The sequence below is a fragment of the Ovis aries genome, chromosome 24, assembly GCF_016772045.2.
Source record: "Ovis aries strain OAR_USU_Benz2616 breed Rambouillet chromosome 24, ARS-UI_Ramb_v3.0, whole genome shotgun sequence".
In the NCBI taxonomy this organism is placed as follows: Eukaryota; Metazoa; Chordata; class Mammalia; order Artiodactyla; family Bovidae; genus Ovis; species Ovis aries.
The window spans coordinates 2345299-2372371 of NC_056077.1; the positions used below are offsets into that span (position 1 = coordinate 2345299).

General features: G+C 46.6%; 2 protein-coding genes across 9 annotated transcripts in view; one reads left to right on the forward strand and one right to left on the reverse strand.

Moving 5' to 3' along the window:
• ABCA3 (ATP binding cassette subfamily A member 3) overlaps positions 1-9848 on the reverse strand; it is a 41291-nt gene extending 31443 nt beyond the window's left edge. For 4 of the 8 annotated variants that reach the window (XM_060406303.1, XM_042239707.2, XM_042239710.2 and 1 more), the window contains exons 1-4: positions 9684-9848; positions 2249-2454; positions 1897-2114; positions 1067-1283 (exon numbers count right to left, since the gene is read on the reverse strand). The gene's annotated coding sequence lies outside the window, so the exon portion shown is untranslated. The remainder of the gene's footprint in view (positions 1-1066; positions 1284-1896; positions 2115-2248; positions 2455-9683) is intronic. The other 4 variants (XM_060406305.1, XM_060406304.1, XM_042239708.2 and 1 more) reach the window with 2 other exon arrangements.
• A 701-nt stretch (positions 9849-10549) lies between these two features.
• Positions 10550-27073, forward strand: part of LOC101115931 (ATP-binding cassette sub-family A member 17) — a 101029-nt gene continuing 84505 nt past the window's right edge. Inside the window, exon 1 of the mRNA XM_027961952.3 lies at positions 10550-26566. Coding sequence (XP_027817753.1) covers positions 26513-26566 — 54 coding nt within the window. The 5' untranslated portion in view covers positions 10550-26512. The remainder of the gene's footprint in view (positions 26567-27073) is intronic.

Consider the following 27073-nt stretch of genomic DNA (forward strand, 5'->3'; position numbering starts at 1 on the left):
GTTGGTGGAAGGTGGGAGGTGGGGGGACAGTCGGTCATGAGACACAGGCCCTCAGCACCTGTTTGTGTCCCAGCCTGACTCAGACCAGCTCCCGGAGAAGAGGGTGTCAGGTCTGTTCTGTCCTATTCTGTGAGTTCCAGGAACACACGCCCTGCTAGGAAGCTGACTTAGTTTCTTCTGGAACCAGATGCACCGTGCCCACCAGAGTGGCAATCGTGATGAACGCTACTCGTACGTTCTCTGCAGTTGATATGAATGTGCTGTTTCTTTTTTCTTTTTTTTTAAAATTTATGTGGATATGCCGGGTCTCAGTTGTGGCACACGGGATCTAGTTTCCTAACCGGGGATTGAACCTGAGCCCCCTGCATTCGGAACGCAGAGTCTTAGCCACTGGACCACTAAGGAAGTCCCTGAATGTGCAGTTTCTTGGCCGAAACTCAGGCCGATGCAATCCCAGCCCTGACGCTTTACTCTCCACCATCCTAGGACAGTAAAAGCAAAGTCAGCTCAGAGTCCTGGCTGTGGGCTGATGTCTGAGAGCTGGAGAGGGCTATGGGGGAGCGGTGAGGGCCCTGACCCGGGAGCAGACACCGCAGGACACACAGGTGGCCGGAGGGCGCGTGCTCTCCCGCCTGCAGCCCCAAGGACCAGTTTTTCCTGCCTTAACTGTGAGTAGTGGCCTGCGGGCCTCCTCCTGACAACACTGACCACTTTCCTCTAGAGAGAACTACTCTCAGTCACTTGTGAAAGCTGACATTTTTTTAACTGGAGGATAACTGCCTTACAATGTCATGGTGCTTTCTGCTGAACAAAAATGTCAATCGGCCGTAAGTATACCTATGTCCTCTCCTTCTCCCTCTCAAACCTCCTCCCACTCCAACCCATCCCACTCCGAATGTTCTAATTTAAATCCAGCACATGGAACTGGGAGAATCTGATGCAAAATGGATCACCAAACAGTGACAGCAGAAACAAGAACAGGGGCTTATCAAGCTCTCCCTGGATTGAGGGAAATTCGCCTTCTGAGACTGCAGTGTGAGAAGCAGAGACACAGAGCCACACTAACCTCTAGAGAAGGAGGGGGTCGGAGGAGCTCAGGAAGGCCCCAGGATGCCTGTGGCTAGAAGCACGTGGTTCCAGAAGCCGCCGGCCTGCAGGCTGAGGCTGGACCTAAGGTGGGCGGTGAGGGCAGCAGAGGAGGGTGACCCGAGAGCTCCTGGTCACTGTTCAAGCCAAGGACGCAGCTGGAGCGCAGAGGGGCCCTTCACAGCTCCTGGTCCTGCCTGTGAGGAGAAGCCCCCATGACTCACAGGAAGAGTCCTGCGTGCGACCAGCCAGCTCCACACTCACACGGACCCAACACCGTCCATCAGGCGGCTCAGGACCCAAGGGAGACTCGGACAAATGGCTGGAAAATCCTTCCCTAGTTAACCCACTCCAGCACTCCAGCCCAGAGAACCCACCTCCAGACCCAGTGCTCACGGAGCAAGAGCTCGTTTGTTTTCTGAAACAGCCAGTTTTACTTTTGTCTCCAGTTAGTTGAAAATCATTTTCAGGAAAGCTCTTTTTAAAATTAAACTCTTGCTTTAAAAAAAAAAATGTGGCTGTCCGTATCGGTCTAATGGTAGTTCCTCAAAATGTATGCTTTAAAGGGCACTCAATAAATATTAATAGAAAACGCAACTGCGAGAAGTTATTTACAAATTAACTTAAAAAAATACGGCTTTTCATTAACCGCACAGTTAAAATGTGAAGCGATAAAAGCTAAAATAGTATGAAGTGCTATTAAGCAGCAACTTAGTAAGTCATCCGAATTCTTTTAGAATTAACAAGCTGGAAAACCTGTCTTAAGAGAAATCGTAGACCATTGATAATAGAGTAGTTGTGTAGCGTTACCCACGAAGGCCTGCGGTCTGTGATCAGTTTCAAGAACTGGTTCAGGCTAAGCTGGGGAAGGGGCGCCTCCAGAGGGGCTGGTCATCCGCACGGCTGGCTGACGGGCGCCTGGTGTGGCCAAGACGATCGCTCCTCGACCAAGAGCGGAGGGTGAAAAGGTCACAGTTCAAAGACGTCTTCTGGACAGAGGAGTTGACGACTTCCTTTTCTGGAAAGGTCTGGCCAAGAAAGGACACGTCCCCTAATTCCACCTAATTCCACCTCTCCAGGCGCAGGGGGCTGGGAAGGCGGAGAGACAGCCCATCCAGCTTCCCATGAGAACAACCCCGGACAGTGGCGCCAGGGAACTGACCTGAGTCCCAGCAGCGGCTCCTGGCTGAGGCTGTCCTCTGGGCCTACGGGAGGTCTGGCTGGGAGGAGGTGGCCCCGTGTGGACGGCTCTGGGGTGGGGCTGGCAGGCCTCTGAAGTGCAGAGGGCTGACCTTGGAGCTCGGGAGCACGGATACCTCATGGGACATCGGGAGGGGCCTGGGGCTTGCTGGCATGACGCTCCGGCACCTTTGGGCAAATGGAGGGGTGGGCGCCAGGGCATAATTCAAAAAATAAAAAAATAATCATAAAACACCTTTCACTGAGTTAGAAAATCAAAGTGCAAAAGAGATCACAAGCAGGTTTACTTCAGCAGAACCAAATACTATCAAAGAAACTTGGATTCGCGGAAACTGAGAACTCTGGCGAGGCACTGTGTTCTCTCTCCTAGCGCCAAACCATGAGAGACTTTCCTTTCCTATTCTTTCATATTTCAGAACTTCCTAACCCAGCCCTGGCTCTGGTACCCTCCTTCTTTCTCAGATGAGGAGGAAGCGACTGTCCCAGGATCCCACCCTCCCGGTCTGCTTTTACCACGGAAACCCCTACAATCTTATGTACCCTAAAAGCAGCAAACACCACTATAAAATCTGTACACATTTCTCCCAGAACCTAACACTAGAAATCAAAAAGAAAGCATATCCCTGGAGCCTCACTACCATAACAGACATCGTATGTATTTCTTTTTTAAATTAATATATTTGGCTGTACCGGGTCTTAGTTGCAGCATGCGGGATCTTTTTTAGTTTCAGCCGTGGGATCTAGCTCCCTGACCAGGTACCGACCCTGGTCCCCCTGCTTTGGGAGTGCACAGTCCTAGCCACTAGACCGCCACGGGAGTCCCATCGTATGTATTTCTGTCTCCCCACATGGCTCTGTGCTGGCCTGGCTCTAGCTGAAGTCTCCCTGAGTGCCATACCAGTGGTCTGCTCTGTCTGAGTGGAAAAGGAATTTAAAGGAGGAGATTCCCAGAATTACAAAATCTGGGAAGCTTTCTGGTTATGAAAGCAAATGTACACGAGGAAAGGAAGTTCAAGTTCCTCAAAACACTTGAGGCCGCGGCACTCAGAGTCTCCCAGAATTGGCTGGGGGGTGGGGGTGGGGGCAGCGCTGGGATCCAGAACCAGGCCAGGTGGGTCCACTCCAGGCTCTGCCCGCAGAGCCCCTCAAGAGCATCTGAGGACTTCTCACTGGGCTCACTTCACACCTCCCAGGACGGAGCCAGCAAAGGAAGGGAAAGCTCTTTTTACCACGGAAAGGCTTGTTTGCTTACTGTTAAAACATTAAACATTACACAAATCATTGACTATTTCAGTGTTTGCTTTTCAGGTGAGCAATTGAGCTGGTTCAGAGTGAGTACAGCCGTGGGCTGCTCACTCCTGCACATGCTCTCGAGGGTGCACCAGGTCCCTCTGAAAACCATGTCCCAGTTTGGGAGCACCATGTCGGGTGCGTGCCAGCACGTGCTGAGTCCCAACACCTCCCTTCCTGATTTGGGGACTTTTTCATTATGGGCTTGAATATGTCCTCCAGTTTCTATGCACCCAAGCAAAAGAAGCTTTTATCTCTGCATACACAGAACAGAATGGTGGGAAGTATTCTTGCCTGGGAAATTCCATGGATGGCGGAGCCTGACAGGCTACAGTCCATGGAGTCATGAAGAGTCGGACACAACTTAGCCACTAAACAACAACAAAACACTTCTGGAAAAGGTCGCTGCCAAGCAGGTGTCAAGGCCAGCAAGAAGTGGACAGGCCCCTGGGGCCAGGCACATAGCATTCCATCTCATGTTCTGATATTTCCCAAGCTTGGCACCTCTCCTTCCACGGAAGCCAAGTCTGCACAGGCGTGGAGGGAGGCATGGCTGGGTGGGAGGGGTCTCATCAAGGCCAAAGTGTGAGATCCCCCCCGTTATGGAGAGCAGACAGTCACGGCTCTGCCCTCTTGAACTCAGATGCAGAACAGAGAGAGATAGCCTTGTTGGTGATATTGGCTGGGTCTTGGCACTTTTCCTGAGGACCAAGGTGGGCAAGAACCCATCCCAGCTGGGAAAGCATTTCCTGATGGACACAGGGAGCCCACAACAGTCAGCGGTTTTAAGCCTATGTGTGTACCCACTGAAGAAGGCACGAGAGTACTTAATTGTATGCTGGCAGACCCTGCAGCCTTGCAGGATATACAAAGCAAAAAAGCATTTACTCATCCAGCAAACGTTTGCTAAGTGCTTATGTGTGATGGGCACTTACACCAGGTACTAAGGATTCTGAAATGAAACTGTGTTCTTAACCCAAGGAGTTCACAGTCTGCAAATGCTTGCATGGACTGTAATCGCTACGTGCTGAGTTGCTTCAGATTGTGTTCTGAAAAGTTGTGTTCAACTCTTTTGCAGCCCCATGGACTATGTATAGCCCGCCAGATTCCTCTGTCCATGGAACTTTCCAGGCAAGAATATTGGAGTGGGTTGCCATGCCCTCCTCCAGGGGATATTCCCAAACCAGGGACAGAACCCATGTCTCCTGCGTCTCCTGCATTGGCAGGCAGGTTCTTTACCACTAGCGCCACCTGTGATTGCTACAGCTGAAGCCAAATGAAGCATCACGGTGATTCTGGAGGAGCTCTGGATTCTGTGTGTGTGTGTGTGTGTGTGTGTGTGTGTGTGGCTCTGGGAAGGCTCGCAGGAGGTTGCACAGGAGACCAGTTTCCTTGGGGTGGGGAGGGCATTATAGGATTCTGGAGAAATTAAAGAGTGTGTGTAGGGAACAGACAGAGAAGGCAATGGCACCCCACTCCAGTCCTCTTGCCTGGAAAATCCCGTGGACGGAGGAGCCTGGTGGGCTGCAGTCCATGGGGTCACTAGCAGTCAGACACGACTGAGCGACTTCTCTTTCACTTTCCACTTTCATGCATTGGAGAAGGAAATGACAACCCACTCCAGTGTTCTTGCCCGGAGAATCCCAGGGACAGAGGAGCCTGGTGGGCGGCTGTCTACGGGGTAGCACAGAGTCGGACACAACTGAAGTGACTTAGCAGCAGCAGGAGCAGTGGGGAACAGAAAATAACTCTGAGTGGCGGGGGAAGAGTGGCAGGGACTGAACCAGGAAGGGCAGTCAACCAAGGCCTTGGGACTCTCTGCCAGGAAGGGCACTGGGGTGGAACCTGGGTAGGGGCCGAGAGCGGGTAGAAAGGCATCCAGAAGTGCTGTAATTCTGCTCGAGGGTGTTCTGTTTTGCTTAATCTTTTACCCAGTAAAAGATCTTTTAAATGATCTTTAAATTGTGAAAATATCTGACTCAGTGGATTCCACAGGTGAATGTCCCAATACCAACAAGCAACATAAAAAAATCAGGCTGAAAACAGTAGGCATATGTATAGAGGATGGTTCCCACCAGTGAGCCCCACTGCTGGTCTTCAAGCTCGATGGGAAAGACAATCTGGAGTAAAGGAATGGCGAGAAATCCTACTTAAGAAATGAGGAAAAATTTGGTTTTGCTAATATTTAATCCATGGATGCACCCTGGCACTCTTGCTGGTCTGCGTGTCAGTGGCTGTGGCTCCCTGATGGAAGAGGGGCTCCGTCATCACTCTGTGACATGTGGGTGATAATGGGCCCTTGCCCGCTGTCTCTCAGGTGTGTTAGAGTTTACACACTTCGGGATATCGTGGCTTTAAGCAGACCCTTAAAGAGCCAAAGCTCGATGATACTTTGCAGTGATTTGGTGAGCATCTATTGTGAGCACTTACAACTTAAAAAGGAAATATACGTCTTCTTTCATGAGAAGTTTCAGACCTGGAAATCTCTTTCTTTTTCCTCTAGTGACAAAGGAGTGCAGCAGACTGTCAGTCAGCTTACCAGTTTTAAGCCAATGTGCTCAAATCTATCCCTTCAAGGAAAAGGTGAAGATGCGTGAGTTACAGCTTTTCAGAATAACCTGTGCCGAGAACACAGCATTTATGAGCACAGAGTCTGGGGATGTTTACCCCAGCGCGTGACAGTATTGCCACAGATGCGGCAAGAGCACCATCACGTGAACACTTGTACCCGAACAGCAAAAGCTTTGGGAGCCAGAATGTCTACCCCACACCTGAGAGCCCCTGAACACTCACCAGCCCAGATTCATCAAGAGCTCTGGCACAACTGGTGGCTGGGATCGACAAGCAAGGATCAGGCGCACAGCACAGTCTGCGTGCCTTCCTGAAGATCACTGTGGACCGCTAGAAAACCAGGAACTGACATACAGAGAACTCAGAACCAGACTTGCAGACGCTGGGCTCAGGCCTCACCAAGAGTTCATAAACGGGATGTAGACTTGATCACCTGGCTCTCTTTTAAGAACAGCACACATTTGTGCAGTAGATTTCGCACTATTGAAAAAATTAATCATGTTCACTTTGCCTCTCATCCATTTAACAGGTCTGTATTTGTACGCGCTTCTGTGTCCATGATATTCAGGACAGTAGCATATGGCTATCTTTAAAATTTTAATTTATTCACCTATTTTTTGGCTCTGCCACTGCATGGCATGTGGGATCTCAGTTCCTTGACAAGGGATCAAACTCACCACCCTGTGGAGTCTTAACCACTGAATCACCGGGGAAGTGCCCACATGGCTCTCTTTTCTAATAAGCAAATAAAATATATGGTGGTGCATGATCCAGCTCTTTTACATATAGCAGTGCCCCGGAAAAGAGCTTCTGGACAACTTATTCACACAACTGGCCCTTCTGCAGATAAGGTAGGAACAAATCTACAAGGCGTGGTCACAGCCCCAGGGCCCTGTAAGGCCAGGTTCAAGGCCATGCTTCAAGGGCACGGTCATGTGGTGGCCGGAATGGAGTCTTAGTTGGTGAGTCTCACACTCAGTGCCATGATCTGTGGTGGTGGGCTCCTCAGAACCACATGGCTCTGAGTTTGCACTGAAGCTCCCAGCAACAGGTGATGGGGTATATTTTTAAACCAAAGGTGTGGCCCAGAGGAGGCTACAAGGGGAGAGTTCCACAAAGTCTGTGCCATCGCCTACTCTCTTAACCTTGGCTGCAGCCTCGGTCCGCTTTGCCATCCCACTAGCCTTCTGCCTCTGGAGGTGCAGGAAACGAGGTAACGAGGCAACTGAGCATCCCCAGAGAGAGGTAACCATGGATTTTCTGTAACAAGCAAGGCAGCAAGCTCATTAGCTCCTGCAACAGTGCCTCTCTGCCCATTGACTCCAGATCTCTCCAAATGTGGCGGACGACTCAGCGAGGCAGGGGGACAGGCACTGCCCAAGTCTCCCAGGACAGGGACGGACATCGCCTAATGCTTTCCTGGGGCTGGGACATAGGCCTTCTGTGATTTTTGTCGGCTTGGAGTATCATCCACTATTCCAGCCTCTGCTTTCCGAAATCCTTCCTATTATTTCCCAGACTAGTCCTCGCCCCTTCATGCAGCCACCACCGACAACCCTGACTGGTTTGGGGGTTCATCTTGGCTGCATGATGGAATTTTCTGGAGTGCTTTAAGATAGAAACTAATACCTGAGGCCCACCCCTGGAGATTCTGGGCTGTGGTTTGGGCCTGGGACTCTTTCCTGGGCGATTCTAACCTGCAGCCAGGGTTGAGACCTTCTGTTCTTGTCAAAAGCCATCCCTTCACCTCTGCACACTTGCAGCAGCTTTTCTGGATGTCCTGTGTGGCACTTATCTCATTCTGTCTGAGGTCAGTTACTTGGGAATAACTAATTTCTTTAGCTCTATCCCAAGGTCCCCAGTCGTGCACAGTGTCTTGCCTATCTCCCTCCCCAGAGTTCTAGACTGCTCTGCTCCCCCCACACCCCCAAAAGCCTCAAGAGCAGAGGAGTCTACTGTTATTTCAGGAAGAAGGGCTGGAGAAGAAACTGCCAATTAGGGAGTCTTACCTGGGCCTTCCCAGTTGAGACTAACTGAAAACAGGTTCCCATGAGACTTCCTGGCATATACACTGTGTAAAGCTAGTGACTTAAAAAAATAAAACAATGTGAACTCCCTGTCTTGTTCCAAAATGCTGTTTCATCAGAATAGTGATCGATAACCTTAGCGAAGGGATGATGTCATCCTGTTTGTTGAACGTAGTAAGCAACTGTTCAATTAAATAAAAACAACACCCTGAAAAGTTAGGTGGAGCGGATTCCCATGGCATCAGTTTTTACCTGTTTTCCCTTTCTTTTACTTTTCCAACGACCTTAACTTTTTGAAGGAAAACATTCTTAATCTTAAAAAAAGCAGCACCAAAGTGTTTTGAATCAAGTGATGCATGTGCTCAGGCGAAAAAGAGCCTAACTCTTCCACCTGCACCTCGCCTGCCTGGGTCTCCACACTGCTCCAAGGTCTCATCCACTCTTTCAACAAGCATTCCTGGAGTGCCTGACATGTGCCAAACTGCTGGCTATGTGCTAGGAGCGAAAGCCCCAACAAGAGCCATTCTGTGCCTTCAGGGAGCTCACAGCTCAGGAGGCAGAGAGGCAAGCAAACAGAAATAACCCTAGCAGGTAACTGTCTTTAATCAGGCAAAGTCCCAGGAAGTGGGGAGGGGCATTCATTCAAGGGACAAATATGCACCAGGCTTGCAACCTAAGCCTTCTTTTAGGAGACGGCCCCTGCCCTCATGAAGCTTACAGTCTACTTCAGGCAAGAGAGGATACCTGCTGCTGCTGCTAAGTCACTTCAGTCGCGTCCGACTCTGTGCGGTAAACACAAATTCATGCCAAATACAGACTGATCATGGGCACCAAGGCTGTTGAAGGCCCTTCCACCTAGACCAGGAGGTCCTCTTCCTTCGGTTCCCCACACAACTCCCACCACTAACAGTGGACCACTGGACCCCCACCCCGAGGCTCATGAGAAGGAGGGTTGGAGAGCAGGGCGGACTCCGATACGAGAATGCATTCCCACCCACACTGGGAATCTCTGCACCGAGAGATGAGGCAGCAGCATCCTTGGCGGCCCTGCCTCGGCTCCCCGGCCAGGGATGCTGCATGGCTTTCGCAGCAAGTGCTCAAACTGTCTGCCGGGTAAAGGCCAGCGGTTCTTAAGGTATGAAACGTCTGTCCACCCTCCTTGGCTCGGCACAATGGATTCCGCAGAGGTTCTAGTTCCGGGAAGGTTAAGTTTCTCCTAGGGGAGCGGCTTTGGGCAGCTGCCTGCGGGGATGGGGACACGCCCAGAGCTCTCGCCGAGGGGCAGCCTGAGTCAGGGCGGCCTGGCATTGCCGGGAGATGCACCTGCTGGCCCGGCGCCGGAGGCCGGTGGCAGGGCAGGGGCGCGGCGGGCTCGCAGGAGCGGCCGGGTGCCCGGACCGGGACGGGGACGGCCGGGGGGACGAAGGGCGTCCCGGGCGGGGAAGTGGCCCCCAAGCCAAGAGCCCTGCGAGCCAGCTCGCGCGAGATGCGGGTCCTGGCTGCACTCACCGACCCTCAGCGCCTGGGCGACGGCGGCCAGCGCTACCCTCTCGCGGGGTCCCCTCCCTCGGCTCCCGGCTCCGCTCTTGCCTCGCGGCGGCGATCGCTGCTGACAGCTGCCGGGCCGCCGCGGCGGGGAGGGGGCGCCTGCGACCAGCGTCGGGCTGAGGACCTGGTCGCCCCGGGTCCTGCAGGGGGCGCGCCGGCCGGCTCGCGCATGCGCAGCAGGTCGCCCCTGCGGGTGTCGGACCCGCCCCGGGGAAGCCCCGCCCCGACCCGCCCAGGCCCCGCTCAGTTCGCGCCTGCGCAGTGTTCCGCGCGTCCGCGACACGGTCGGCAGGGGGCGCGCGACGCGGGAGCCTGGGTGCGGGGTCCACCCGTGAGGAGAACCGCGTGGTCCACATGATTTCCAGGCAGCTGAAGTAGTCGTTGCCCGACTTCTGGCTTTCCTGGCCATCCTCCATTTCTTCTCCAGCACGGTCTTTCGTTGAGCTCTGGGCCTCTTCTCCCGACGCTAGAAGGGTGCTTTGCCACCATGGGCCTGGCGAGGAGACGGCTAGGCAAACGAGGCCCTGGGGAACATGGAGGGCGTGGAAATTTCTAGAAAACGGCCGTGGGGTCGGTAGGACGGCCCAGACTTCCCGGGTGTGGCGTTAGTGCCAGGGTCAATTAATGGGGTAGCGAGGCCTCGAGGGTCACCTCAGGCAGGAGGGTCGAGAGTCAGAGCCAGGGTCACCTCAGGAGGGAAGCCGAGAGAGTCGTGAGGATGGGTTAGGGGTCACCTTGGACGGGAGGGTCCCGAGGCCCGGCCGGGGTCACTGGGGGCGGAGGGGCTCGAGGAGGGGACGGCGCGGGGCCAACAGTCGCCGGGGGCTGGCTACTCGGCTCCTGACTGCCCGAGTCGTGAGCGCGGCCAGCGGCGCGTCGATTCCGAGGATCCTCCCGCGGCCCAACGTCCGCCTGCCGCAGGCTGCCTGGCTGCCCTTGGCTGGGCCTCGGGCGGCTCTTGGCGGAGGTCGCTGAGCCCGGACGCCGCCTGCTGACCAGCCGGGCTCCTGCCTACTCCGAGTGCGTCCCTGGGATGCGGACACGACCCTCTGAACCGTAAAGTAATGACCCGTGGCGGGAGCTTACTTCTGCCCCCAGACTCTTAATGGATTAGCGATGGAGCATCACAGAGCCCCGCGTCTTTACTTCGGAACTTATTTCACTCTCTGAAATGGTGTTATTTACTTGTTTGCCGTTCTTCTGTCTCTCTCACCAGAAGGTGGGCTCCAAGAGGGACGTTGTTTATAGTTCATGGCGACATCCTAGGGTCCCGGCACAGAGGAGGCATTTGATAAATATTTATTGAATGAAAAAGCCACAACGACCTGGCTTCAGATCTTGCCCGGATTCCCTAACTAGTGCAGGCCTGGCATTTAAAGTTCGTGAACCTCAATTTCCTATTCCTGCAATTAAAATGATAATACCAAACTCAAAGGTATTTAGTATTTCAAAATGAAATGGGAAAAACCATAAGTGCTGATTGCAATGCCCTGGGATCTGCAAGCAGAATATAACTAGAGATTTAATCTATACTGGTCTCTGTAATGAGTATTCAAAAAAAAATTGAACGCAATTACTGAATGAGTGGATTATTAATGTCACAAACATCTTAAAAATTGTCTCTCCCATCTTTCCTTGTATACTGGGCCCCTTCCCTCACAATGAAAGTATGGGGAAAAGCTCTGTGAACCTGGATGACTAGTCCTTCTCTTCACCCTGCTTCTCTTCCTTAATCTTTTTTTTATTTCAAGAACCAATTCTTCCCATTTCTAACTTAAGTTGGTTACTCCATGAGTTTTTTCAACCCCTTTCTAAACCTGATCACAGTTTTGCATAACCAAGTCCAGAAACAGAACTGGCTGACTCAGAATTTCCCTTTTATGGTTGGGGCTACAAGAAGAATGATCTTGTGGATCAAGGCAGAAAACTGCAGAGAGTTCTATATCTTTGTTCTTAATCATGTTAGGGTGCCTGCTATTGTAATTATTATCAATTTTCATAATCATGAACTGGGAGGGTGTGAAGGTCACTGGCAAAGGCATATTGTCACATGTAAAGATTCCAGGCTCTGGACTCCCAGTTTGCAAGCAGCTGCCAAATGGACTCTTGACTCACTTCAACCATCACTAAGGGCTTCCCAGGTGGCGCTAGTGGTAAAGAATCCATCTGCTAATGCGGGAGACCCAGGAGACTGGGACTCAATTCCTGGGTTGGGAAGATCCCCCAGAGGAGGAAATATTGGCAACCACTCCAGTATTCTTGCCTGGAAACTTCCAGGTACAGTGGAGCCTGGAGGGCTACAGTCCATGGGGTCACAGAGTTGGACACAACTAAACATGCATGTGTGTGCACACACACACACACACACACACACACACACATCCCCCAATCACTGAAAATTCCACCAGCCTTCTGCGGAAGGCCCGCTAAAAAAGCAAGGCTAACCTAAATGCTCCATCTAGTCTTTGTCCATTGGGAGATCCATATAATGGTCATCAAAGTACATAATAGAGCTGAGACCAGAACCCAGGTGTTCAGGTTCTTGAGCTCTTTAATACACTCTGGTATGTGAATTAGTCACATTCATATACCATGGATATATGCCTAAAAGTTATATGATAAACTTCTTTGGGTTCGTATGGCTCAGACATTGCTCAAGATTGATGGAAAATGCTAAAGTGGATAGTGACACTCATAATCAAATCTTGTGGCTTTACAAGCATCAGTAAGCCTAGTCATCATAATAGCTGGCTGACATATAGTGGGGCTTCCCAGGTGGCTCAGTGGGAAATAATTTGCCTGCCAGTGCAGGAGACACAGAGATGCAAATTTGATCCCTGAGTCGGGAAGATCGCCTGGAGGAAGAAATGGCAACCCACTTCAGTATTCTCGCCTGGAAAATCCCATGGACAGAGGAGTCTGACAGGCTATAGTTCACAGAGTTGCAAAGAGTCGGACAGGACTGTGTGACTGAGCATACACGCAGGACATATATAGTAATATATGTATATATACTGTATACATTTTTAAAATGAAAGCAGTATTGTAGCTCTATTTCATTTGAGGGGCACAAATAGTATCTATGTATCTACATATGCTTACATATGTGTCTTTTTATACAGTAGTTCAGTTCAATTTGGTTCAGGCCTCCCTGTCCATCACAAACACCCGGAATCCACCCAAACGCATGTCCATTGAGTCAGTGATGCCATCCAACTGTCTCATCCTCTGTCATCCCCTTCTCCTCCTGCCCTCACTCTTTCCCAGCATCAGGGTCTTCTCAAATGAGTCAGCTCTTTGCATCAGGTGGCCAAAGTACTGGAGTGCAGCTTCAACATCAGTCCTTCCAAAGAACACCCAGGACTGATCTCCTTTAGGATCGACTGGTTGGATCTCCTTGCAGTCCAAGGGACTCTCAAGAGTCTTCTCCAACACCACAGTTCAAAAGCATCAATTCTTCGGCACTCAGCTTGCTTTATAGTCCAACTCTCACATCCATACATGACCACTGGAAAAACCATAACCTTGACTAGATGGACCTTTGTTGGCAAAGTAATATCTCTGCTTTTGAATATGCTATCTAGGTTGGCCATAACTTTCCTTCCAAGGAGTAAGCGTCTTTTAATTTCATGGCTGCAATCACCATCTGCAGTGATCTTAGAGCCCAGAAATATAAAATCAGCCACTCTTTTCACTGTTTCCCTGTCTATTTGCCATGAAGTGATGGGACCAGATGCCAGGATCTTCGTTTTCTGAATGTTGAGCTTTAAGCCAACTTTTTCACTCTCCTCTTTCACTTTCAAGAGGCTTTTTAGTTCCTCTTCACTTTCTGCCATAAGGGTGGTGTCATCTGCATATCTGAAGTTATTGATATTTCTCCCGGCAATCTTGATTCCAGCTTGTGCTTTCTCCAGCCCAGCGTTTCTCATGATGTACCCTGCATATAAGTTAAATAAGCAGGGTGACAATATACAGCCTTGACATACTCCTTTTCCTATTTGGAACCAGTCTGTTGTTCCATGTCCAGTTCTAACTGTTGCTTCCTGACCTGCATACAGGTTTCTCAAGAGGCAGGTCAGGTGGTCTGGTATTCCCATCTCTTTCAGAATTTTCCAGCTTATTGTGATCCACACAGTCAAAGGCTTTGGCATAGTCAATAAAGCAGAAATAGATGTTTTTCTGGAACTCTCTTTTTCAATGATCAGCGGATGTTGACAATTTGAGTTCCTCTGCGTTTTCTAAAACCAGCTTGAACATCTGGACGTTCAGGGATCACGTACTGCTGAAGCCTGGCTTGGAGAATTTTGAGCATCACTTTACTAGTGTATGCAGTAGTTACTGACATTCAATGCAGAATTTTAGAATAGGGCTTCTCCAGTTGTTTCCAGAGGACTATGTTATGACTGGGGGATGCCTTCTAGACCAAGGGCTGTACACGTACTCCTTAATTCAGTGACTGAGAGGCATTAATTTGTAGTGGTTAAAACTGGTCATGGGCTCTGGCCACACAGTGTTGAAATGAAGCCCGGATCTTAATGTCTTAACTCTTCTCTGCCTTGATTTCCATGTATAAAATGAGAATGATGATACAGTACCCACTTCATAGGATTGTTATGAGTATTCAATGTATCAAAACATAAAATACTTTAAAAAGTGCTTTACAGGTCAATTTTCAATTTTGGGGAGATTATGAGTAAAGCCTTTTATAATCATTTGTGACAGATTCTTGTGTAAAAAGAAAATTTTTACATTTGAAAATAAAAATTTTCAGTTTGGGGGGTAAAAACTTAAGAATGGGATTATTGGATGGCATGGAAGTGTATGTTTAGCTTTATAAAAAAAAAAAACCAACGTATTTTCCCAAATGGCTCTACCAATTTGCATTGACACTGGCTCTGTATAAGAGTTCAGTTGTTCTGTGACTTTGCTAGCTCTTAAAATTTTTTAGCCATTTTAGTAGCTGTGTAGTAGTATTTTATTATGGTTTAAATTTGCATTTCCCTCATGACTGATGATGTTGGCATCTTTTCATGGGCTTGTTTGCCATGCATGCATGCTAAGTCACTTCAGTCGTGTCCGACTCTGTGCGACCCTATGGACAGCAGCCCACCAGGCTCCTCTGACCATGGGATTCTCTAGGCAAGAATACTGGAGTGGGTTGCCATTTCCTTCTCCATTGTTTGCCATACATACATCTTTTCTGGGGTGAAGCATCTTCAATGTTTTTGCCCATTTAAAAAAATTGGGTTGTTTGTTTTCTTATTATTGAGTTTTGAGAGTTTTATGTATTCTGGATACAGCTCCTTTGTCAGTAAGCAATTCACACACATTCTCTCCCCAGTCTGTGATTTGTCTTTTTATTCTGTTTACAGTCTTTTGTAGAGAAAAAGTTTTTAATTTTGGTGAAGTCCAGTTTATTAGTTTTTCTTTTATGATTTTGGTGTCATAGCTAAGACTATTTTCCTTAATCCAAGGTCACAAAGATGTCCTGTTTTTTTCTATTAGGTTTTGAGTTTAGGTTTGTGTTCTATTTGAAATTAATTTCATTTAATGGATTGAAGTATAGATCAAAGTGGGTTTATTTTTTCCTGTATGGATTCTACTTGCTCCACCACTTGTTAAAAAGATTACTCTTTTTTCATTGAATTGGTCCTTTGTAAAAAAATTGACCTTATTTGTGTAGGTCTATTTCTGGACTCTTCTGTTCCGTTGATCTGTGTGTATATGATATTTTAGCCCAGAATTTGGAAAATTTTTCTGCAAAGGGTGAGATAGCAAATATTTTTGACTTTTAATGCCAAGAGGCAGAGTTGAAAATATCATATAGCTACTTGTTACATGAGACAAAGCAAATTTCCATAAAGTTTTTATTAGTGGGATTCAATATAATAGTTGAATGTGTTTTTTTCAAAGCATATATCTACTAGTGAGAAGAATGGAATTCTTTTTTATGGGATAGCATACTGTGTAGCTGTGTTCAAAGATAGTGTCCCCTACCATCAAAATTTACTGTAAATGTTAATCTGTAATGATATTTGCATATTTCATCATGAACATATGATTTTGAATGCGTTCATGACTTTGAAAGGCATTGATCAAATTCTATTAAATTCTTTCCTTTTCGCTTGTTCTTACATTCCAGATTAATCACATTCAGTAGAAACTTAGGTGCAAGCTCCTCTATTGCACAGTTAAATTGATTTTGAAATATGAAGATTTCCTGTGCATTTTTGTTAAGGTCTGAACACATGCTTCTGAAATGTAGTCTGACCTTGGAAAATCTACCTGCTGCAAATTTGTCTGGGGATGGAGATTGCACTTCTTGTGTTCTGACAGCATTGGAAGTGCTTAGATCACCTTGTGGTTGCTTGTGACAACCAAACAACATTGGTTGTTATAAAAATGGCTGTACCACAGTAGGAGTTTCACATAAAAGGACTGTAAAAGCTAATCTTCAAAAGCTATTTAGTGTTGAATAATAGTAGTTGAGGACAGCTTTTCTAACCATTAAAATGTGTCAAAACCATTCTTAGTTTACAGGCTGTAGAGAAATGGGTAGTGGGCTGGATTTGGTCCATGGGCCATAGTTTGCCTGCTTGTGCTTCAGCTAATACCCTATTGCCCTTTAAAAAACTAATTTTATTTATTCATTCATTTACTTATTTATTTTTGGCTGCACTGGGTCTTCGTTGCTGGGTGGGGGCCCTCTCTATCTGCACAGAACAAGGACCACTCTAGTTGTGGTGCGTGGGGTTCTCATCGCGGCGGCTGCTCCTGTTGCGGAGCACGGGCTCTGGAGTGTGCAGGCTCAGTGGCACACAGGCTTAGTTGCCCACAACATGTGGAATCTTCCTCAACCAGGAATGGAATCCATGTCCCCTGCATTGGCAGGCAGATTTGTAACCACTGGACCACTAGGAAAATCCGGCTATTCTAGAAGGTGTGTGGTGCTATCTCATTGCTTTTATTTGCAGTTCCCTATAATCAATGATGTTGAGCCTCTTTTCATGTACTTATTTGTTATCTCATTAGTTCATTAATTTTTTTCCTCATTTTTAAGTCTGGTTTTTCATCTTCTTACTGTTTAGTTACATGAGTTCTTTGTATATTTTGAATAACAGTCCTTTATCACATATGTTTTTTGGTAAATGTTTTCTGCCAGCCTGTGGCCTGTAGCCTCTCATTTTCTTGGTCTATATAGTATTTTGTGGTTTAGGAAAGAGTTTTTAATTTTCCAAGGTTTGTGGGGCTTTTTGTTTGTTTTTCCTGTTCTTAGTGTCTTTATCTTATTAATATTTACTTTCAGTGCATTCTGATCTAGGAATAAGTTCAATATTATTCAGCATTTTAGAATTTTGACTTTTTTATGGTTACACAACTGGGTTTTCATAAATAGTCCGTGGAGGTGTATGAACTCTTTTGATTCACTTATGTTAACCCTGTTTTCATATAGTGGACATTTTGATCCCAAGGATGATTTGTGTGTACACTTTTAAGGTAGAATTATACCAACAATGATGAATTTTCATCTTGAAAGTATTTTCAACAAGAACTCCACTAAACTAATTTCAGGGAACCACATCAATATCTCAGTCCTTTCAGAGTCAGGGGCTCTGACTTCTAAAAGTAAACCGAGAACCTGAGAGACCTTATCTGTGGAAAGAAACAGAACTCCATGGCCGCCATTCAGACTCAAGCCCTGTAGTTGGGCAGGGTATCTGGTTTTAATTCCTATCTTAGGGAGCCAACATAATGTAAGTCGACTGGCAAAGACTGATATTTTGCTGGACTTTTATTTTTGGAAGTGGGGGAAATGGTTAATAAATAAAATTCTGTAATCTCTCAAACCCTAAGGTAATCTCTAGGTAGGTGCTTCTCAAAATCACACCAGTAGGAAGTGAGCTACTAAGGTTCTGTGACCTCAGAAGGGAAATTGCCTCCTATTCCGTACTTGTGAAGGGTCATGAAGATCGCAGATTCAACCAGTTTTCCCCTTTTCAATATCCATTGGGTGATTTGGGTGATCATATTCTCATCTTTTAGCATGAATTGCTATACCCTGGGGAGTCACACGCACACCGGGACCAGAGGAATGCTCGTTGCCCGACAGCCTAACCTTGATCCTGGATGCAGAAACTGCACAAAACCTAGCAGACCTTCTTTTTGGAAAGGGAGCGAGTGTGTTTTATGTTGTATGTAGGTGGTTTTTTATATCAGGTAGAGAAGGTTAGAAATTGTGTATGCAGGATGAAAACAGAAATTGCCCCCCCCCCCCATTTCTGCTGGTAACAGAAACCTTCTTTGTCTGTGTATAAGTGGGTGTGTAAAGGGGTAACTGTTCCATATGGTTCAGGAGATGCTGACCTCTTCTCCGCCACTTTTCCCTACCCTCCTTCTATCTGCCACCCTGCTGGGACTCAAGCTAACCCATTAAGAGTCCTCTTGGAAACCGCTAGGATGGAGACTCTCTTCTGTCTGGGGTTTTGATATAAGCCTAGAGCTCCTGGGGGCCATCTCCCCACAGCCCCATGTATTTAAAGCCCGCCTTACAAGAAGAAAGGCAATGCCAAAGAATACTCAAACTACTGCACAATTGCACTCATCTCACATGCTAGTAAAGTAATGCTCAAAATTCTCCAAGCCAGGCTTCACCGATATGTGAACCGTGAACTTCCAGATGTTCAAGCTGGTTTTAGAAAAGGTAGAGGAACTAGAGATCAAATTGCCAACATCTGTTGATCATCGAAACAGCAAGAGAGTTCCAGAAAAACATCTATTTCTGCTTTATTGACTATGCCAAAGCCTTTGACTGTGTGGATCACAATAAACTGGAAAATTCTGAAAGAGATGGGAATACCAGACCACCTGACCTGCCTCTTGAGAAACCTGTATGCAGGTCAGGAAGCAACAGTTAGAACTGGACATGGAACAACAGACTGGTTCCAAATAGGAAAAGGAGTATGTCAAGGCTGTATATTGTCACCCTGCTTATTTAACTTATATGCAGGGTACATCATGAGAAACGCTGGGCTGGAGAGAGCACAAGCTGGAATCAAGATTGCCGGGAGAAATATCAACCTCAGATATGCAGATGACACCACCCTTATGGCAGAAAGTGAAGAGGAACTAAAAAGCCTCTTGATGAAAGTGAAAGAGGAGAGTGAAAAAGTTGGCTTAAAGCTCAACATTCAGAAAACGAAGATCCTGGCATCTGGTCCCATCACTTCATGGCAAATAGATGGGGAAACAGTGGAAACAGTGTCAGACTTTATTTTTTTGGGCTCCAAGATCACTGCAGATGGTGATTGCAGCCATGAAATTAAAAGATGCTTACTCCTTGGAAGGAAATTTATGGCTAACCTAGACAGCATATTCAAAAGCAGAGACATTACTTTGCCAACAAAGGTTCATTTAGTCAAGGCTATGGTTTTTCCAGTGGTCGTGTATGGATGTGAGAGTTGGACTGTGAAGAAAGCTGAGCACTGAAGAATTGATGCTTTTGAACTGTGGTGTTGGAGAAGACTCTTGAGAGTCCCTTGGACTGCAAGGAGATCCAACCAGTCGATCCTAAAGGAGATCAGTCCTGGGTGTTCTTTGGAAGGACTGATGTTGAAGCTGAAACTCCAATACTTTGGCCACCTCATGTGAAGATTTGACTCCTTGGAAAAAACCCTGATGCAGGGAGGGATTGGGGGCAGGAGGAGAAGGGGACAACAAAGGATGAGATGGCTGGATGGCATCACCGACTCGATGGACATGAGTTTGGGTAAACTCTGGGAGTTGGTGTTGGACAGGGAGGCCTGGTGTGCTGCGATTCATGGGGTCGCAAAGAGTTGGACACGACTGAGCGACTGAACTGAACTGAACTGAACTGACAAGAAGACATGAGGAAAGTAGAATGGAGAGAGAAAAAACTCTGATTATGTTATTTGACCGTTTGGATTCAGCTGTGTTCTCTGGCTCATTCCACTTTGGACTTCCAGTTACGTGAGTAATGAATTCTTTTTGGGGGAGTGCTTAAGTTAGGTTGAGTTGGACTTCTGATACTTATAAATGAAAAATACAAAGAAAGAAGTGGACGATATTGAGATATTTTTCAGAGACAGAATCATTAGGACTTACTGATGGATTTGATATGAGAGGTGAGGGAAAGAGATTAAGGTTCAAACCTAGATTTTGTCATAAGCATCTGGTATAAACTTACTGTTTACTGAGCTGGATAGTAGACAAGGCAGAGAGAATAAAATCAAGAGTACCTTTGTGGACACTTCAAATTTGAGATGCCCTTTAGATTCACTGCCCAGTAAAAGTACTTTTCTTGTGAAAATTGACCCATTTCTGAGTTTTTTGGAATTATTTGAGCACTGATTGATTTCATCCTCGATTTTTTCCCCAGGGTATTTATGGGTCCATTGATGTTTGCATGCTTAAAAATATCTGCCTATTAACTCAGCTGATTATAAGGTCTTAGAATTGTGCTCTTTGCCTCCATCTTCTAAGGAGATTCCTGCACTGTTTGCTGACAGTCTCTGGGGAGAGGACTGAGGGAGGCTGGACTGATTTTCTCCCTTCTGGTCAGTGATGTGAGTTGATATTTTTTGGGATTTTTTTGCCTGGATGCTTGTAGGAATCTTTATCCATGATGTTCAGTGATTCACCAGGATGGTCTCTATTTTTATAGTTCTATTTAGGTTTTTACTGGAACATGAAGATCTTAAAAAAATTTTTTTTTTCAAATTCAGCTCTTCCGTCATTTAAAGCATGTTTTCTCCTAATACAAATGTGTATCTATATATATTTCTGTTCTTTTTAAAAAATACAATCTTTTTATATTCTTTTCCATTATGGTTTATCAGAGGGTATGGAATATACTTCCTTATGCTGTACATTAGGACCTTGCTGTTTATTCATGCTAAATATGATTGTTTGCATCTACCAACCAGAAACTCCCAGTCCATCCTTTTCCCTTTCCCCTCCTCCTTGGCAGCAAGTCTGTTCTCTATGTCTTTGAGTCTGTTTCTGTTTTATTTTCTGTTCTAATTATGCCATGGGCTACGGATTGAATTGTGTTCCCCTAAAATTCATGTGTTGAAGCACTCACCCCCAGTGTGACTCTGACTCACACAGAGTCTTCAGGTAATGGAGGTTAAATGAGGCTGTGAGAGTAGCACCCTGCTCTGACAGACTGGTCCTGTGAGAAGAGGGAGGGAGAGGGAGGTCTCTCTCCGTCGTATGAGGGTGCAGCGAGAAGGTGGCCGTCTGTGAGCCGAGAGGTCAGCCCTTACTGCGGGGACCGGACTGTGCTGGCACCCTGATCTCAGACCGCTAGCCCCCAGAACTGTATGAAAATAAACTTCTGTTGCGCAAGCCATGGAGTCTGTGCTGTCTGTTATGGCACCCAAGAGCACCAGCACATGATTCTGTGCTCAGGGACATTAATTATCTACGTCTTTCTTATCTTCTCATCTTTTATGTCTATAGTCTTATCTCTTTATTTTGTCTCTATTCTTTTTCTCGTATATTTTCTCACATTTATTATAAATAAGAAAGTATATTTTTTCATATGTATCTTGCAGATCCCAGATTTCTGCTAGTACATAGAACTCTCCCCCACCCTTTTAAAGATTGCATATCATTTCATTGCTTAGATAAACACCAGTTTATATAACTTTATATCCCCTGCTGATGGGCTGTTTACAGTTCGTAACAGTTGCTGTTACGAACACTGCTGCAGTGAATAACCTGATACATACGTCATTTCATGTTTGTGCAGCTGTGTCTGTAGAATTGATTCCTAGAAGTGGGATTGGTGGGTCAAAGGACTAGCAATGTGTTCGTGTAGAAATTCTGAAAAGTTGTCGTGTTGCTTATTTTCAGCCCTTTTTTCTTTGTCTCAGCCATCTGTTTCCCCAAATATAGCATAAATGGAGTTTCCTTAATCCCTTCCCTGCTTTTCTGGGGCCTGTTTGAATCCTGAAGTCCTCACAATTGGGCATGAGGCTGATAGTTCACATTTTGTGTTCTGTTGTGATGCTGTGAGCCTGCGGAAGTGACTGAGGCCTTCATCCTGACTCCACTGAGGCCTGGCTTCTCTCTGCTCAGGCCTGCTTCCTTTACTCTCCAAAGCACTGATTTCGAGAGTGCTTTTCAATAAACTTCTTGTGCAGAGATCACCATCTCAGTGTCAGCTATGCGGTTTTAAAATGCACTTCCCTGATGACCAGATAGGTTGAGCACTTTTTCATGCTTACTGGCCATTTGGTACCTCATTTGGAAATCATCTGTTCAGATTTCTTGCCTGAGTTTCTACTGGGATGTCTGTCTTTTGCTTAGTGACTTGTAGGAACTCTGTAAATATTCTGTATACCAGTCATTTGGAAAAGATCGAAGGTGGGAAGAGGAGGGGACAACAGAGGACAACAGAGGGCAAGATGGTTGGATGGCATCACCGACTCAATGGACATGAGTTTGAGCAAACCCCGGGAGATGTTGAGGGACAGGGAAGCCTGGCATGCTGCAGCCCATGGGGTCGCAAAGAGTTGGACACGACTGAGCAGCTGAACAACAACAATGACAACAAATGTATTATAGATAACGTCTTTTTTTTTTTCCATGCTAAAATTTTATTTTTCTACCTCAGTTGCTTATGGGGGTAAAAATAAAACGTCATTAGGGAGAAGCACAGATGAACTGTTTACAGAGATGAAGAAAATTCACAATGGCTCGAACGTCTATGAGCTAAGTATACTCACACAAGTTCACCAAAGCAATTCACAGCAGAACAGAACAAACAGGAAAAAAAAAAGCCATACAGATTTGGAAAAATAGCATCTGTGAAAAAGTCTGCGGGAAAATAAAAGGAAATTAACCAATGATGACATCAAGCGTCTTTAATGAGACGAGCCAAACTGCACATGTTGGGTCTAAAGGATATGTGTGCATGCTTGTTGCTAAGCTGTGTCTGACTCTTTGCGACCCCATGGGGCCTTCCAGGCTCCTCTGTCCATGGGATTCTCCAGGCAAGAATACTGGAGTGGGTTGCCATTGCCTTCTCCAGATAATGTCTTTTGTAGAATAGAAATTCTTAATTTTGATACAAAATTCTATTTATCATTTTTCTCTGTATTTAGTGGTTTGGAGTCATACTTAAGAAATGCTTGCCTACTGTAGGGTCAAGACTATGTTCTGCTTTCCCCCTGAAAGCTTCATTGTTTTATCTTTCATGTTTTGAGCTATATTTCATCTGAAATTGCTATTTAGTATATGGTGGAGGCCCAGTGGACTCTGAGCAGTTTTTTGAACTCTGTGTCCTGTAGTGTCAGCTTTGTTAGAAACAAGGGCCTGTATGCCCGTGGGGTCTTTCTAGACTTGGGTTCTGTTTCGTTGGTCAGCTTGTTTACCCTGAAGTGCATCTCTGTTGGTTCCCACTTCACACTTGTGCTGTCATGTTTTCCCCTGTACATATCGTTTTTCTTCACTAGGCTTTTTTCCTTCACTGGGTTCCAGGAAGATGAGCTCCATTAGGATCAGTCTTTTTATGGTATCGTTTTGCCGAGAGATAGTGCCTTCAATACGTGATTGCTGGTTGCTGTACATGCCCTCCTGCGTGCTCAGTTGCTCAGTCGTGTCCAACTCTTTGTGACCCTTTGGGACTGTAGCCCACCTGGCTTCTGTGTCCACGGGATTTCTCAGGCAGGAATACCAGAGTGGGTAGCCATTCCTCCTCCAGGGGATCTTCCCGATCCAGGGTTCCAACCCACATCTCCTGGGACTCCTGCATTGCAGGCAGATTCTTTATCACTGAGACACCAGGGAAACCCTGTTGTATATTACAAGCATCTAAATAAACGCTCTTTTATTTTTATAAAATTTTGGCCGTTTCTGGCAGCATGCGAAACTTACCAGGCAAGGAATTGAACCTGTGCTCCCTGTACTGGGAGCTTGGCGTCTTAACCACTGGACCATCAGGGAAGTCCAGATGTTCTTTCAAAAGAAATAGTCTACCTGTATTATCACACATTTTAAAAGATATGAAAACCTCCATCTGCTCTTACTATTTTGCTGTCCCGTTCCATTGAACTGGAACTGTGATCAGAGAAAGCCATGCATTCTCATTGTCTCTGGCTGTTACCTTTTGTGTTGGGCCAGTAATGAGCCAAAATCTTTCCTTTTTCCAGTGGTGAGGGTTTAGGTTGGCAGACTCTAATGGCAATTTTTAAAGAGTTAAATGCAGGACGTTTGGTAGATGGTGCTGTTCCCAGCTCCTCACTCTTCCCTTGTGTGAGCTTTCACATGCGTGCCCTTCACCGTGTGATGCTGCAGTGCCCTCCCTAGAGGAGCTGGTTTCTTCCCCTGTGGTGCTGACACTGGGCTTGGGGTGGGGTTTGCTTTGGCTGGTAGGATGCTTAGCAAGTGTTGTGTGAGCACAGGCTTTCCATGTACCTATGTGGTTTGTCTTGGCCTCTTGCCACTAGAACCACATGCTCCAGTGGGTGACTGGTTGAGGAGACGCAGAACAAGCCGGTATTATTTCAGGCTGCCGTAGCAAAATACCATAGACGGGGGGACTTAAAGAACAGAAACTTATTTTCTCACAGTCCTGGAGGCTGGGAGTGTGAGATCAAGGTGTCAGCAGGTTCAGTTTCTTCTGAGACCTTTCTCTTCGACTTGCATACGGCTGTCTTCTGGCTGTGTCCTGCGTGGTCTTTCCTCTGTGCTGTGCATCCCTGACGCCTCTTTGTGTATTCAGACTTCATCCTCTTCTAAGAACACTAGTCAGATTGGATTAGGGCCCACCCTAACAACCTCGTTGTAGTTGACTCCCCTCTGTAAAGGGCCAAACTCCCAATGCAGTCACATTCTGGGATACTGTGGTTAGGACTTCAACATGTGAATCTGAGGGGACACCATACAGCTCATGACAGACCTGTAGACAGGTCCAGCCAGCCCCAAGAGGCCAGGACAGCCACAAATCTCCAGCAGACCCATAGGCAGGAAGTAAATGATGCCTGTTGCTCTTGGTCACTGAGTTCTGGTGTGGAGTTTGTCATGTAAGGTTATGGCAGCAGTAGCTGACTTAAGTAAATGAGCCACTTCATTCACTATTATTTTTCATCAAGGGGAGATTCACATAGCACATGATTAGCCATGTTAAATTGTACAGTTTAAACAATGCTGTTGCTTTAATGTCTTTTCTCTTTTTGGCCATGTGGTGGGGGCAGTGTGGGATCTTAGTTCTCTGATCAGGGATTGAACCTGCGCCCCCTGCGTTGGGAGCAGAGTCATAACCACTGGACCACTAGGGGAGTCCCCAGTTTCTTTACCTTCTAATGTGCAACATCAGAGGTACTTTAACTGAAGGAAAAATACACATTTTCTTCCCTCAATGGAAAAATATTTTTCTGAAAAAGAAAACCTCATTGTGGTCGTATCTAAAAGGTAAAGTTTATGTTACACTTGGGAAACACAGACTGAAAAGGGAAGGGACTTGGTGCTATCCTGAGCGTTTAGTCTCCTCACAGTTATGGCTGTTCTGACTGCATTCCTGCAAAAATTGCCGGCCCTTGAATTTATTTATTTATCCATTCAGTATTTGCTGACTGACTACCACATGCTGGCCCTACTCTTGTGTCTGAGGATTCAGTGGTAAAAGAAAAGACAAAAAATTGTTGTTTTCTTGAAGCATGTCAGTTCTAGTAGCGAAATCATATTAAATCAGATAAATATCAAGTTAAATAGTTTAAAGGTGCTAAGAAGCAAAATTGACAGGGAAGACTGATACAAAATGTTCAGTGTTTTGAAATTTTATGTAGGATGATCAAGAAAGGCTGAGAAAGTGACTTTTAAATAGAGATCTGAAAAAAGTGGAAGAGCTGGCCATGTCAACATGAGAGGGAAGTGTGTGCTGGGCAGAGGAGACAGCGGGGGCAAAGGTGTGGGGCAGACATGGGGCTCCTCTGCTCAAGCCTGTGACTTGGGAGTGCAGGAGGAGGGGCAGTAGAGTAGGGGACGGGTGAGCAGACACGAGCAAGCTAACAGGCTGCGTCCCATGGGATGCTCGTTGTCGTCAACAAGGCCAGGCTCTTCCCTGCGGCGAAACAGGAGCCCCGGGAGAGTTTTGAGTGAAGGAGTGGATGTGGCCTGACAGGACTGCCCCTGCTGCTGCAGGGAGGACGGGCCGCAGGTTGGCAGGAGCAGTGATACCACTGAAGAGGCTCTTGCAGGCATTCAGGCGAGTGGTGAGGTGATGTTGCACCAGGGTGCGAAGAGAAGCAGTGGTGAGAAAGGATTGACTTCTGGTCTATTTCAGAAGTAGACTCAGTAACCCTGTGTAGCTGGAAGAATGAACTGACATTGTCTGAGGAGAGGAAGACTAAGGATTATCTGTTGTAGGAGAAATATATGAGTAGACTCGTTTGGGCAGGTTGAGTGGAGATGACAAGCAGGCAGTTGAACATTTGGCTCTAGAAGCAACTCAAGGCTGGAAATGTAAATTTGAAAAGTCATTATGTAGATGGATTTAAACCCAAAATAGTGAGTGAGAGCACCTACAGAGTGGCGCCACTCTGAGTCCACGGGTGGGGCCTGGAGCACTTTAATACTCAGAGGGCAGGGAGGGGAGGGGCCAGCACTGCTGGACCGGAAGGAGGAAAAGTGGTCCAGGCGGGGCTCCAAAAGCCTGGGAGCAGAGAGTGTCCCCAGGCCCGAAGAGCCGCTCAGCATTTTAACGTTAGTAACATCTCCCCATTTGTCTCCCAGCTAGCGGCGATCACTCCTCTTCAGCTAGAAAAATGACAATGTTCAGGAACTTAAAACTTCTTCTCTGGAAGAATTTCATTTTAAAGGTGGGTATGGTTATCTGTAGGGAGAATGTGAGTCTCCTTCGGAGGAACTGAATGGTTTAGTTAAATTGGTTTCTAATCATGGAGTAAAGAAAAAAATTAAGAACTTGTAAAGGAGCCCTTTTCTGCAAATGAGCCACCTTTCTGTGGTAGTTCCATTAGCTCTAATTACTGAAGATATCAGTCGTTGCTACTGATTTCTAGCCATTGGTGTTACAGAAAAGATAAAAGCAGATGTTTCTAGCTAATTCTCATTCTGTTGTTTTTTTTTTTTCTTTTTACTTTTTCATGTGTTGTACAGGGAGGCTGGAAGAAATATAAGCATTCTTTCATACACGCACACACACACACACACACACATATGTGAAGCATAGTTGATTGAAAGTGTTTTTAATGGAAGAGCATTTGCCATGTAGTGACTTAATGCTTGTGTTTTATTTTGGATTAGCATATTTATTAGTGAAGTGTAGTTGATTGAAAGTGTTCTTAATGGAAGAACATTTCCCATAT